Source organism: Zeus faber (assembly GCF_960531495.2).
Source record: "Zeus faber genome assembly, contig: SCAFFOLD_61, whole genome shotgun sequence".
NCBI classification, from domain to species: Eukaryota; Metazoa; Chordata; class Actinopteri; order Zeiformes; family Zeidae; genus Zeus; species Zeus faber.
In genome coordinates, this window is record NW_028293039.1 from 105,334 (window position 1) to 120,792 (window position 15,459).

At 42.1% G+C, this 15,459-nt stretch overlaps 1 protein-coding gene across 1 annotated transcript; it reads right to left on the minus strand.

Moving 5' to 3' along the window:
* Window positions 1-5,718: 5,718 nt before the first annotated feature.
* Window positions 5,719-14,744, minus strand: LOC307247668 (high affinity choline transporter 1-like; the record flags this gene model as incomplete). Its single annotated transcript, XM_080024698.1, has 7 exons — window positions 5,719-6,276; window positions 6,889-7,106; window positions 7,684-7,837; window positions 8,647-8,790; window positions 9,659-9,744; window positions 11,061-11,177; window positions 14,561-14,744. 7 exons carry the CDS (start codon window positions 14,742-14,744, stop codon window positions 5,719-5,721), a joined length of 1,461 nt encoding a protein of 486 aa, XP_079880824.1.
* Window positions 14,745-15,459: the final 715 nt, after the last annotated feature.

Below are 15,459 nucleotides of genomic sequence, written 5' to 3' on the forward strand. Positions count from 1 at the left end.
GAGAGTGATTGAGAAAGTCTCTCTCTTACAGAAATGCAGGGTTTATTATTTACAGGTAAAGAGTATTCACACAAAATCAATCCAGTTTTTACCAAATTAAGTCCCATAGCAACGGAAGACGTGAATGACAGGGCACGGGACACACAGAACATTTTTGTTTTTCGTTCAATTCGGAAATGAAGGAAAAAAAATTCATGTCAAATAACTGCACTTTGTTTTTAATTGATTTGTTGGGAGACACAGGAATGGGCAGAGCACTAGAGTGGAGATCGCACCCTCTGTTACACAATGCACTGTTCCAATCCAAGGTGGAAGACGTTTGTTTTTCATTCATTTCATTTCATGTAAGAAAATATGAAAATGAAATCTCAATCGGTTTTAAAAACAATAGCAAATATAAAAAAGTATCTACGTTTCTGTGACTATGTATAGAGAACAAAATTTAGTCTTCCACTCTGCCTGAGTTTTACCTCTCTTTGAAAGAGGACCGATTGGTCCTGTTTGGATCCACCTTCATCTGCAGCAAACCTTCTCAGTCATACACATCAACAAGTCAAAGCACAGATCCAGGCTGAAGGACCATGGACCAACATGTGGATTTCTGACAATGTCACAGTTTTTATATCCTTGTGGCCGAGAGTAAAAGGTGCTTCCTTTTTGGCCTTGCGGCCGCAATAGCGTTTTCCTGGCTGTAACGGGTGTGGTTAGGACCCAATTGCAGCACAAAGACAGGCAGGGATATTTGGTTATGTCTTTTATTTGTAGGGCGGACGGAAGACAGGCGGGGGGGGGGGGGGGGGGGGCAGGATACGTGGTCGGAGCGAGTTGGTAGCGGGGAGTCAGTCAGGGGAATGCTGGAGAGTCTGGTGCACGCATCGACGACAATCTGGCAATGGGTGACTGGTGAGAGAGGCATATATAGTGCTTAGATTACAGATCTGGAACAGCTGTGTGCGCAGGTGAACGGAGTTGGGCTAATGGGACAGGTAAGGAGAGGGAGAGGAAGGTAGAAGAAGGCGGAGATCATGATAGTAAGTTTGAGCTTCACACGACTGTTAGCTGTCATCAGTGAGTCGCGACCGATTTTGGCTTTTTATGAAGTTCATGGTGGAAAACACTTGCTTGCACAAGTATGTTGATCCAAAGATGGACAGGACCCCAAATGCGTACTTGTCAGTGACGTGCAGTCAGGGGAGGCAGGTGAGGCTATGCCTCCCCTGTCATCATGAGAGGAAAAATAAACGAAATAATAAAATAACACAAGTATTAATATTTGTCCTCTGGACTATGATTTTGGTGTGGTTCTTAATGTATTTTGACCATTTTTATAGTAAAAATCGCAGAAAATTCTGTATTTCCTGCTTAAATAAACGGAGTCTCCTTCGGAGAGGGGAGGTGAGGCATGGACAGCCGAGCCTCCCTCCAGATTGCGCAATCACTCACAAACTGGATTGAGCGCGTGCAAATGGCGCTGCATGTTCCCATTTCTGTGTATGTTTCCAATATGATGGTTGAGGACACTTTTATGTAATAAAAGTATACGTCTTATTTTCCATGGTGTTCAGTAATGTATTTCATGTATGTGTGTAATATTAAACATCTTATTGATATGACATAAATCCACAGGGAAAATGCTTGCCTTGAGGCAGGCAGTACCTCTGCCTCAAGGAAGGCGGCGATAGTGAGCAGCCTGATAGCCTGCCACCAGCCAGGTCACGGTCAACTCGAACCCGTGTGCAAAAAGAAAACACAAGAAGTGTGCTGTGCGACGCTGTAGAGCTTAGCGACAAGCTGTCATTTCTCGCCCTGAAAATGGAGGATTTGATTTCTAAACTAAGAAATTTTTCAAAGCTGGACTTTCAGTCAAAGCAAGAAGTCATAAATACTGGGAGACCGACGCCAGAACTACGAGGTTTGCTTCAAACGACGGGAGTCGGGAATAGACGGGAAACTACTCGTTCTTTTCAAACGGATTGGTATACACGTAAAGACTGGCTTTGTGGCTGTGCTATAAAAAAACATCTTTTCTGCTTTCCCTGCCTTTTATTCTCAACGAGTGAGACTGTGTGGACCCATACGGGATTTTGTGACTTGAAAAACTTGCCAAGAAGCCTTGACAAACATGAACGATCAACTGCTCACATTCAAAATCAGATTTCTTTAAAAACCTTTGGAACTTCGCGCATTGATCTGGCTCTGAATGAACAACGAAGACTTAATATCAGCCTCCACAATGCCAAGGTAAAGGAAAATCGTGAGATTTTGAAAGACCTCATAAATGCAACCTGCTTTTCAGCTAAACAGGAGCTGGCCTTTCGTGGTAACGATGAGGATGACGATCCTACTGCATGTTTGTAAATCTGACTTGTGAGTCAGTGCCTCCCCAACCCCAACCCTCACTGCACGTCACTGGTACTTGTTCATGTTCAAATAGGTGTCGGGAATGGCATTCCATGTCTCGATTCCGCTCCGCATTCCATGAAACGAACTTTAACGTTCTATTTTCCTCAAACTTTTATTTTTTTGGATGTTTCCATGGTTAGCTTACCGGGGTTCGAGAGCTCAAAAAAAGTCACCAGTCTGTCGGCAACAGGTGACGCATACAAGGTGCGATGCATATTATGATCGACAAAATATGAAAACACGTTTTATCCCAATGTACAAGATCACCTAAATCTCCAGAATCATAACTAATACATTGAAAAAATTAACTGAAAAGAATAAAATGTATTTAAATTAAATAGCCATTATTTAATCAACATCTATTTTCTCGAAGCCACAGGGAGCAACGCAAGAGGGATAGAAGAGCCATATCCGGCTCTGGAGCCGCGGGTTGCCGACCCCTGACTTAGACCCAAGACAGGGGTGGCTGCTTAAACCACACCATCCCTACACCACAGTAACTCTTCATAAGTTGACTTGATCTTTACAATACTTAAAGAATTTGAGTTATTGTGTGTTCTCGAGTTCAGTCCTTACACTTACAGATAATAAAACAGGAAACGCTTCCTGCCTAGAGGACGGAAACCTGTGCCAGTCCCAGTGAGGGGGTGTAGGCTGCCTCTGCTAGTCCATTAATGAAGCCCCCTCCGATACATGAAGCTATAAGACAGAAAACAAAACATATACAAACACACATGCTTAAATTAAATTGAAAGCCACAAGCAGCAACATTGGACACTGTGGGGCGAATTCACAATGCGATGGCGCGGCTTTTGCGGCAGCTAAACCGGCGCAAATAATAGAAAAAGCCAGAGTCTAATTGACAAAGCACACGCAAACGGGAAATCGTCACTAACTGTGCTGCAACACAAATAGCGTCTTGGTGCACTGGTACTATTTGCACATATTTAAATGATGTATTAGTCATACATTTGGTGGAAAATTGGCCCCTTTCTATGAAAATGAGCCTCGTTGCAAATAGTGTCCACACGCAGTTAGCGTGAAATTATTCACGTCTGCAGACAGCTGGTGGCGGCTGGCAGCGCTTCACGATCTTCTGCAGAGAGCAGGTCCAACTGAAATGCATTTATAAGAGGTACCATGCCCAGACTTTCCAGTGTTCTGTAAATCATATTTTGACATTATTAATATAATTTTTATTACTGTCACGGCATCTATAGGTAGCGGAATGCACAGCAGTCCCTGGTTTTCCAAAAGCAACTTGTTGGAACTTTGAATAATTATTTTTACAAATGTCGACAAAAATGGTTCTATAATTCCTATTAAATAAGATATCAAAAAAACATGTAAAAGTTATAAGTAATAGCGATAGGTAATGGTCAAAATTGGCAATAAACCACAGATGTCGTCATTTCTATATCGAAATACAAGTACTCCCCACTTAACGACCTGGCTGTTTAATGACGGTTCGGACTCACGACCAGCTCTCCGACCAGTCTGTATTGTGCACTGTGTACAATACCCTGGCATGAAATAACACGGGTCCTCGCTTATCGACCAATTCGCTTAACGACCTGGTCCTCGGAACGGAACTCGGCCGTTAAGTGAGGAGTACCTGTATTAAGATTCAGTGAGATCTATAATTCCTGAAGAAAAAAATGTAAATATATCCATATTTTATTTAAGTACTAAATGAACTGTGTGGGAAGAGTAATTTTTATTATAGATTTACTCTCTTCAAATGTTTTATAGTTTCATTGTTATAAATGTTTTATTTTTCTAAATTTCCTTATTGAACAAAACAAAAAAACTACTTCTGCACATGCAGGTGAGGCTCAGTTCAGGACGTGACACGTTCACACCGTAATCTGATATTGGCCACATTTAAAGAATAATGTGAACAGCCAAACAAAAACATTGGATCTGAGCAATAAATCTGAATTGAGCACTAAGGCCTGCAGTGTCTGAAGGCCTAAGTGAAGCTGACCTGACCTCTAAACTGTATGCAGATAAACATCACACTTTTCATCAGAACGTAAAGCAAGATCACCCTCTAGTGGACTTTTTTACAGTTACTACGTAATAAAAATTCCCTGTGAAAAAGTTTGGAAATCCTTCTGAATTGTTCATTGTTACCTTTCAAAAAATAAGACAACTAACACTCAGACCTAGGTGATTTACATATAGGTTGCAGCGTCAGGTGACTGTAATTCCAGGGTTGAACAATTTATTTATTCTAAACTATTGGACTGTGGTGGCTGTTCTGTCTGGAGTTAACAACCATGGCTCCTCTAAAGAGGTGTCCGAGAACATCAGAATCGAGACAGTTCACATCCACCCAAAAGGAGAAGAAAACAAAAAACTCAACTTCAGAATGAGCCAATTTCCAGCGTTATCAGAACATGGCAGATAAAGAACAGCTTAAGTCAAAACCCAAAGAAGGATCCAGATGGACTGTCAGCCATCAGCTGGTCCATCATGGCTCTGAACGTCCCAGGAGTGATAGCAATGGTCGTGTTCTACCTGCTGGTTCTGGGAACCGGCGTCTGGGCTTCCTTCAAATCCAAAAAAGAGAAGAAGAGATTGGCCGACCAAATGGAGATGACCCTGCTGGGCAACCGCAGGATCAGCCAGCTGGTGGGAATCTTCACCATGACAGGTCAGCTTTCTGATCAACCACACCTTTATGTTTCTCTATTCATACTTTCTCATGGTTCTGTTCACCCGTCTGAATTCCACACGGCAGCACACGTTAACACTGCTGAGGTTACAGGTTCTACTGCTACTGAGATCCCTCTTGCTAAACATGTTTCCCCTCCAGTTACAGATGAGATGTTCAACAAGAGATCCAACAAAAGACACTATATGAGAAGACCCAAGATGAATGTAACCTTTTTTAATATCAAAATATAAAACGGCATGACATAAATACATCATCCGTCCATGCTTTTGAACGTGTTGTTGGGAGTGAGTTTGAGTAATGTGCAGAGGAAGAAAGAGTATTGGAAATCCTTAATTAAGTAGGGATTGGGCTGTCGAAGAATTGACTTGACAAGTAGAAGTAGTGATGGTGTGTAGATATGTGAATTTCTAATTTATTATTTGTGCGTGTCTGCAGACAATTAAACAAAAAAGTAAAATAATTAAAATCGCCAAAAACACAGAAATTGTTGCTGAAATAATAAGGGCTCATAGAGTTAGAGATTAGATGAGAGATGGAGTGTTTAGAGAGCATATTTAATCCTTTTACAACCAAACCCTTCTGGCAAAGAGAATCCAGAAACCTTCGATATCAACAGTGGCTGTCCATCATCCTCAGGAATCTTCATCTTCATTGGAGTCCATCATTGGCTCTAAAGCCTCTTGTTGTGGATCCTTTTCATCCAATTTCCCATTGTCGCCCATAGCACCACCTGCTACTGGAGGCGAGTCTTGGAGTTTGGCTTTGAACACGTCCCATCTCTCAGGGACGAGGCCCTTGCTGAAGAGCAGTGCAGCCAGGAAGGAGAATAGAAAGATGGAGGCTATGGAAGACAGCACACACACAGTATTTACAGGAAAGTTTTGGATGTGAACACCATCCTCCAGTCTGTCTCCTGGGAGGTGGATGGTAGCCGGCACTCCTAGCATCGGTTCTCCGCACAAGGCTTTCAACAACAAACTCACCGCAAGTCCCATAATAGCCCCATATCCATTGGATTGGTCAAAGAAAATAACGCAAACCAGTTGAGGAAAAATGAAGACATATAAAACAGTTACACCAATGAGCCAGAACTCCAAGATGCTATTTTGGAAAGTGGTCAGTGATGTTCCAACGACACCAACCACGACCACCCCAGCACGGATCACCCACTGCAGCTCCCTCTGGGATGCCTGAAATGAGAGGAAAAACCAAGACATGATGAAGTAATAGACTCTTGTAATAGTCTTCTGGTCCCTTCCTCTTAATCCTCTGCTGTGGTGACCCCATGCTGTGGCACCAGGTGTTACTACCACACAGCAGATCCGGCAAGACATTGTAAAACCTCAGCTATGACTTGACAGAAGAGCCACTGTGGCCACCAATGGTTCTGCACCATCATTTTCTTACAGAGCTTGAATTCCTGATGCACTTATGACATCACTTCCTGATTTCTTGTTGAAGTAAATTTAAATTTCACTGGACAGAAAGAGCTTCCAGTGACACTCTGGACACGTCTTGTGGATGGATATATTTTCTTGTTTTTCCAGTTGGTTTTTAGATAGATAGATAGATAGATAGATAGATAGATAGATAGGTAGATAGATAGATAGATAGATAGATAGATAGATAGATGGATAGATGGGCGAAGTGTTAATAGCATAGTGTTATAGCGGCTCACATAACAAAAAGGGTAGTAGAATATAAGGAGAAAAAAATAATTGTACTACATAAGAGAAAGAAAAGGTTCAAAATATTTCTCAGTGCAGGTTATAGTCTTGGATAACAACAACATGTTCCCTCACCTGGTTCCTCAGGATGTTCTTGTAGATGTTTGAGGTGAAGATGGAGGCTGCAGACAGTAAGATTGAGTCAGCCGATGACATCACAGCGGCAGCCACAGCTCCGATGCCGATGATGGCGATGTAGGAGGGGGTGAGGTAGTTCAGGGTGAGGGGCAGGATCATAGCTGCCTGTCCACTTTCAAAAGGAGACAGAGAACCGTAGGAGGTCTGGTTCCAATCTGAGGCACAGATAGAAGAAGTCTTGAGACAGATATTTTCTTGGCAAATAGCCCAGCAGTGTTTGCCCTTGTGGTGTGGTTTAACCAGCCACACCTTTCTTGGGTCTCTGTAATTGGGCCCGTGATCAGAGTGGATGGTCGCCCCCAGTCAGAGCAATCAACAAGCAACAGGTAAATCAACCATCCCCATTTTACAAGAGTCATTTTGTTTCAGTGTCTTTGTACTTTTAATCCGGTAAAAGGTCTGAATACTTCCACCACTATGTGAGTGGAAGTATTATTGATGTGTCAGTTGAGTTTACTGGGGAATCTCTCAAGGAATAGAAAGGAAGAAGAAGAATCAAGGGGGTGTCTGATAAATCCTTAGTTTCCATCACAGATTCCAGAAGGAACTTTCTATATGAATGATCATTTCAGTGTGGAAATGTAAAAATCAACGAAAAAAGTAAACATTTCACAAACTCAATTTTAGACGTAAATAGTTAAAAATTAACATAGTAACACAAATAGTTAAAAAAAACATTCAAAGCATCTATATCTAATTCTATAGCATTCTGTAGTGTGTAAAAGTTGATACCTGCAGATGCAGCCATGACTCCAAATATAGTTGGTGGAATTGCAAATATTATTATATTGACTGCAGCAGCGTAACAGTTGATCTGGGCTGTCTTTGAGGACGATGCAGACAAGGTCCTTTGGTGCAAAGATTGGGAGCAGAAGGTTCCCAGAGCCTTCAAAAGAAGATAGAAGTTTTTCACTCTCCACTATAAAATCCATGTCTTACAAATAGATAGAGTAGTGCTGACGTGGTGATAATAAGAATAACATTTGTGACTGACGTGCTTTTTTGTATAAATGTACATTATGATTAGTGAGTACATATATTTTCACCAGGTGTATTTACATTTACAACAAATTTCTTCTGGTGAGGTGCACTTCTGTACAGACCATAAGCATTAAAAAAAAAAGGGCCAGCGAGCCCTTCTGTTCCCATCATAAAAACTCGCCATGTCGGCAAACAAGTGCAAGAAAGGCTCCACCCCCCCCCCCCCTAAACCCGTACCTGTGGGTAGAGACTCCCACAGTCATTAAGTTGCTGCCCCTCAAAATCATTGTTTTTCCACTGCCTATCCAGACTCCTGGAGACCTCATAGCACGTTGCTGACAGAAGCAGGGTAATGAAAGTGCAGATATAAAAGGACACAATATTTTTTGTTTTGATATTGGAGATCCACATATAGCGATATTGGGTATCACTTTCCATTCTGGGCTCAAGTACTCCCAGTCAAGCTCATAAAATTGTTCTGATACCAAAACAGATCAGTTGTAAATTACAGCAACAGAATTCCAGTCGTAAAAAACAGCAGACTGTACACCGTCTGCACATATTGGCATTTGTCATTTCAGCAGGAAAAATAATAAATGTTAACTAACAATATAAAGCAAACAATACATTTTCAACCTGCTGCTCTCACTGTTACTTTAGATTAATTCAATTCACACATTTAAAATATCTTGACAGAAGCTTTTGCCTTCTCACCATAGCTAAGAAAGTATCCATCTTCATCAAGGCTGTGCTGGTGTCCAGTGTACTGAGCCAGGAGGTGTGGGAGGTGTTGGACAACGTCATATTGGTGATGTCAGAGGAAGCAGGGTTCATGACAACAAAGGGAACGCACAACCACTGCATGGAGACAAACAATATATAACTGCTTAACTGAAGTGTCTGTAATTAAATTTTAATAATCTGAAGGATAAATCACTTTCCCTAAAGCTGTGAAAGCATATTCACAGACCAGAAGAATGTTTCCTCCATGTGGTCTAACAGCGAGCAAGCTGTGCTCTCAGGTAAACGCTGCACCATGGGTGAGAAAGTTGTTGCCTATGTTTCTAAAGAAGTGAACTACTTTAGAAGCACCTGAGTTGTCCTCGATGTAAAGAAAATTGTTTTGGAAATATGAGTGGGTTAGAATAGTGTTACTCCAAAACCTGTTGACAAATGGAAACACTGCATCTCTGTTTAATGTCTGCCTGCAGAACATTGTTTTATTTTTCACTCAAACGCAAATACCTCACCATGCAACAACACAATTTTTTTCACAAGGTGATCCAACTTTGGGTAAACTGTTCAACCAATATTTTGCTTTCAAAATGAGAATTATTGTTTTCAGTTCAACAATTTTGCTCCTTGTGATATAATTTTTCGTTGCAACGTGAAGACAAATGTCATTCTAGATTAGCATTTTTACGATAGCCCAAGTGCCAATTATGTTAATAAGGCAGTGATATGTCATTGCTCACCAGCTTGGCTACTTTCAGTTTCACAGAAACTTATTCTTGATGTGCACCAGAACACTGTTAAATCACACCTTTGACTGATCTGCTGCATCACTGGCAAGTTTCACAAATGCACGCGGAGTCACTGATATATAGGCTATATATGTTTTTAATATGTTTGTGATTTGTATCTATAAAGCCTTATTTAAATGAAACTTTAGGTCTTGTTAGGTTGCCCAAATGTACGTATTTCCAGCTCCTCTGATGAGACTCACCAGACTGACGAAGATGAGAATGAGCTGTATGACATCTGTGTAGGCCACAGAGTACAGCCCTCCCAGCAGGGTGTAGGTGACGGCCACTGCAGCAGAGATCCAGATGCTCACAGTGTAGGGTACATCCAGAATCACACTCATGCTGGAGCCTGACACACACACCCCCACACACAACACACACACACACACACACACACACACACACACACACACACACACACACACACACACACACACACACACACACACACACATACACACACGGAGGACATGGTTTAACTGTTATGTATAAACACATGATCCCAGTTATTTTCAAGAAGTTAGTAAGTGCAGGTGAGACATTGTTTTTTGGGAACTATCATGCAGCAGCATCTGGACTTTGTCTTATCAAACATCACTGGTCAAGTTTGCTTCCACTGCTGGCTCCCCTTTCCCACAGCTGACATCCATAACATAGATGGATCTGTTCTGAGCTTCAGGAATGGAACCTGGAGTGGTTCTTCTTCATCCTCCTCAATGTTTTGTGTTTCAGATGCTCTTCACCAATGTTTAAATGCCCAGTTCTTCTGGTGAGATCCTGTCGCCTTCCTGTTCAACTTGTACCAATCTGGATGTTCTCCTCTGACCTGTCATTAAAAGCAGTGTGGCCACTACTGTACTGTGAACTACTGTTCACACAACATTTTTGTTTTTTGCACTATTCTCTGTAAACGTTACAGCATGTTGAGGTGAAAGGTCAGAGCAGTTTATTGAGACAGACATAAAGACGTTTGACTTTTCAGACAAACGTCCAAGTCACAAACACCTTGAATGGTAATTTTAGTGCTTACCTAACCCAATAAGGGTACATGGTATCCACACCAGGTCAGTTACAAGTGATAATACTGCCATTAGTCCTGTAATTACTTTTCCATATTTGATCTGGAAAGGGTCCAACATGGTCACATATCTTCGGTCTCTCATTGGCTTGGCAAAGAAAAGTCCACCTCAGTGAAACAAAGACAGACATTTTGTTTGTGAGACATTCCATGAACATTGAATATTTGTGATTAAAGATCACTCGTCTTGCAAAGCAGACACCAGCAGACATTTTTAAAACACACCAGTTTATTGTTGAGAGTGGCAGGGTCTAACAAGTCGGGAGCCGATGGACACATGTCATGACAGAGGCTCTCCCAGTGTGTGGGGATGGGTGATTTACCTGTTGCTTGTTGAATGCACTGACGAGCAACAGGCGCAGCCACCTTTGATCCTGGGCCAAATTACCTCGACCCAAGACAGGTGTGGCTGCTTAAACCACACCATCCCCACACCACAGTAACTCTTCAAAAGATGACTTTCTTTACAACATTTTAAGGAATTTGAGTTATTGTGTGTTATCGTGTTGAGTCCTTACACTTACAGATAATAAAACAGGAAACGCTTCCTGCCGAGAGGACGGCGACCTGTGCCAGTCCCAGTGAGGGGGTATAGGCTGCCTCTGCTAGTCCATTAATGAAGCCCCCTCCGACACACGTAGCTACAAGACAGAAAACAAAACATATACAAACACACATGCTTAAATTAAACTTAAAGACACAAGCAGCAACATTGGACAGTGAGTGACGAATAGCAACTGATGAAGCAGGCCATAGAAACAGCACAACAACAACCAACACTGTGCCTGCTCCCCCTCCACGACGCTTCTTAGCCTTTGTAGCAGAGGTCTTGCAATGTAGGTCATTGCGAACATAATGTTTGTCAATACACTCACAAACTACCATGAAATTAGTTTGGCAATATAAATGGGGGAGTTGATGGTGTGGTGAATGACAGTATGAGAATAACACAGTCAAATAACACATACACAAACACGCTTAAATTAAACTTAAAGCCACAAGGACTAACATTGGACACTGAGGGGTGAATTCACAAAGCAATTACTCGGCTTTTGTGGCCACTAAACGTAATAATAGAAAAAGCGAGAGTCTAATTGCCAAAGTAGACACAGGACATGGTTTAACTGTTATGTATAAACACATGATCCCAGTTAGTTTCAAGAAATTAGTTAGTGTAGGTAAGACATTGTTTTTTTGGAACTATTCTGCAGCAGCATCTGGACTTGGAGAATTGTATTTAAATGAGGTATAATTCATAGATTTGGTGCAAAATTGGCCCCTTACGATGAAAATGAGCCTCATTGCAAATAGTGTCCACACGCAGTTAGCGTGAAAGTTTACGCGTCTGTAGACAGCTGGTGGTAATCGCACAACCAAAATATATATTTTCTAAAGGCACCGCTGAATGATCGTCCGCAGAGAGCAGGTACAACTGAAATGCATTTATAACCCCCAGGCCTGCACCTGGGGGTTGGCTGTATGTGTTCGCCCTGGGGTGCCGGGTCTCCTCGTGCTCCCTGAGACTAGGTAATGCTCCTCAGGGTTGGGCGTGGGGGTTGCTCCACGGCCCTCTGGCTTCTCTAGGGGCCCGAGGGTCTTCTGTGGCCGCAGGGCAGGGTGCTCGGGGCTTTCCTGAAGACGTAGGATGTCTACAAGGCTGCAGAGTTCGAGGGGCTTCGGGGCCCCTTTCGGCTGCTTGGAGGCGCCGCAACATAATGCCGCCCATCTACATCAGTACCAATGGGGATAAGTCATGTACACTCACTGGTGGACATCTTACACACACACACACACACACACACACACACACACACACACACACACACAGGCGGTCCAATCACACACACACACGCACAAACCACTACACCTGCTTCGAGTGTACCCCAGCACCCTCCTCCCTCATTTGCTGCCATAACTATGACAGGAAGTGGCCATGTGACCAGTTGTAGTTCCAGTTTTCCTGGACCTAATTCACTGTTTTTCAATACATGTTGTAATCCAATGTTTTTGTGTAAATGTTGTTTGTTTCTATGTTTATTTGTCTCACCCGTGGTGATTCTCCCCCTCTTGGAGTAGTGATCAGATGTTTGTAGACCCAAACATGATGAATAGTTCTCCAAAGAGGGGTGTTAGTGGTGGTTCTCCATAATCAAAAACTGTGCTGTTGTCATCCTACATCCATCCTACTCTTTACAATTAATAAAGGGTTACATTGCAGGTTGAGAACTCCAAATACAAATACTCTTTGTTGTATGCCTAGCACACTGACAGAACAGGTAAAATATAACATTTAAAAAATTAAATGCATGTACCACGCCCAGACTTTCCAGTGATCTGTAAATCATATTTTGACATTATTATAATAATTTAGATTACTGTCACAGCATCTATAGGTTACGGAATGCACAGCAGTCGGTGGTTTTCCAAAAGCAACTTTTTGAAACTTTGAATAATTCTTTGTACAAATGTTGACTAAAACGGTTCTTTAAGTCCTATTAAACTCAAAAGATATCGAAAAAAACGTAAAAGTAAAAGTTACAGGTAGAAGCGATAAAGTAGTTAATATTGGCATTAAACCACAGATGTCATAATTTTTATTTTGTGATACAGGTACTCCCCACTTAACGACCTGGCTGTTTAATGACGGTTCGGACTCACGACCAGCTCTCCAACCAGTCTGTATTGTGCACTGCGTACAATACCCTGGCGTGAGCGGCGTCTCAGCGTCAAGCATCTCATCGCCCATCATCATTCTCAGTCTCAGTCTCGTTCCCCCTGTCTGTCAGTATTCACTACACTACGGTTCGCAATGGCCACGCCCCGTGCCCCAAAGACCCGTGAAATAACACGGGTCCTCGCTCATCGACCAATTTGTTTAACGACCTGGTCCTCTGAACGGAACCCGGTCGTTAAGTGAGGAGTACCTGTATTAAGATTCAGTGAGATCCAGAATTTCTCAAGAAAGAAATTGAAATATATCCAGATTTTATTTGAGTACTAAATGAACTGTGTGGGAAGAGTATGTTTTATTATGTATTCTCTTCAAATCATTTATAGTTTCATTGTTTCAAATGTTTTATTTTTCTAAATTTCCTTATTGAACAAAACAAAAAAATATACTTCTGCACATGCAGGTGAGGGTCAGCTCAGGACGTGACCCGTTCACACCGGAATCTGATATTGGCCACATTTAAAAAATAATGTCAACAGCCAAACAAAAACATTTGGATCTGAGCAATAAATCTGAATTGAGCACTAAGGCCTGCAGTGTGTGAAGGCCTAGGTGAAGCTGACCTGACCTCTAAACTGTACGCAGATAAACATCACACTTTTTATCAGAACGTGAAGCAAGATCACTCTCTAGTGGACTCTTTTACAGTTACTACGTAATAAAAATTCCCTGTGAAAAAGTTTGGAAATCCTTCTGAATTGTTCATTGTTACCTTTCAAAAAATATGACAACTAACACTCAGACCTAGGTGATTTACGTATAACTTGCAGCGTCAGGTGACTGTAATTTCAGGGTTGAACAATTTATTTATTCTAAACTATTGGACTGGGGTGGCTGTTCTGTCTGGAGTTAACAACCATGGCTCCTCTAAAGAGGTGTCCGAGAACATCAGAATCAAGACAGTTGACTTCCACCCACAAGGAGAAGGAAACAAAAAACTCAACTTCAGAATGAACCAATTTCCAGCGTTATCAGAACATGGCAGATAAAGAACAGCTTAAGTCAAAACCCAAAGAAGGATCCAGATGAACTGGACCATACATCACTTCTTCACAAAGCTACACACCATCACTACTTCTACGTCAAGTCAATTCTTCAGCAGCCAAACTCTTACATCGGTAAGGATTTCCACTACTTCTTCTGCACATGACTCACACTCACTGCCAACATCAGGTTAAAAACATGGATGGGTGAAGATATTATATTTAGGAAATGGGGAATTCAGAAGGATGAACAGAACCTTGAGTAGGTACGAAAAGAGCAACATTAAGGCGTGTTGATCAGAAAACTGACCTGTCATTGTGAAGATTCCCACCAGCTGGTTGATGCTACGGTTGCCCAGCAGGGTCATCTCCATTTGGTCGGCCGATCTCTTCTTCTTCTCTTTTTTGGATTTGAAGGAAGCCCAGATGCCGGTTCCCAGGACCAGCAGGTAGAAGAAGACCATGGCTATCACTCCTGGGACGTTCAGAGCCATGATGGACCAGCTGAAGTCACTGTGTCTGACTGAAGAGGTAAGAAAATGCAGAAGCTTTCTCAGACGCCTTTAATTATTTGTAGAAGGAGGTGGATCTCAGATTAAGATGCCTTTTTAAAATGTGTTGGCCTTGAGGATCTGAGGTTTAGACTGTAGGTTTATCGGCATGCTGCAGTGTAGACGAACAGCTTTAAATATGATAATTATATGTTATGGTAATTTATAGGATCAGGTATGTATTCCCAGTTTGACAGGTTTTCTGTGAAACTTAGCACGGCCCTCAGAGCCTCCATCAGCAGAGACACACAGAGCAGAGGAGAGGAGAGAAGGGCCGGTTGATTGAGGAAGTGACTGAGAAAGTCTCTCCGTTACAAAAGTGCAGGGTTTAATATTTGCAAGTAAAGAATATTCACACAAAATCAATAGTTTTTACCAAATTAAGTCCCATAGCAACGGAAAGCAACAGGGAGACGTGAGACTTTTTTGTTTTGTTCAATAAGGAAAAGAAGGAAAACAAATACACGTCAGATAAAACACGCACTTTGATTTTATTTGTTTTGTTTGGAGACACGGGAACGGCACACGCAGAAGAGCGGAGATCGCAACACCCCCCCACCCTCCACTCTGCCCGAGTTTTCTGCCTCTTTGAGCGAGGCCCGGTTGGTCCGGTTTGGATCCACCTTTTTCTAAAACAAAGCTGCTCAGTCATACACAT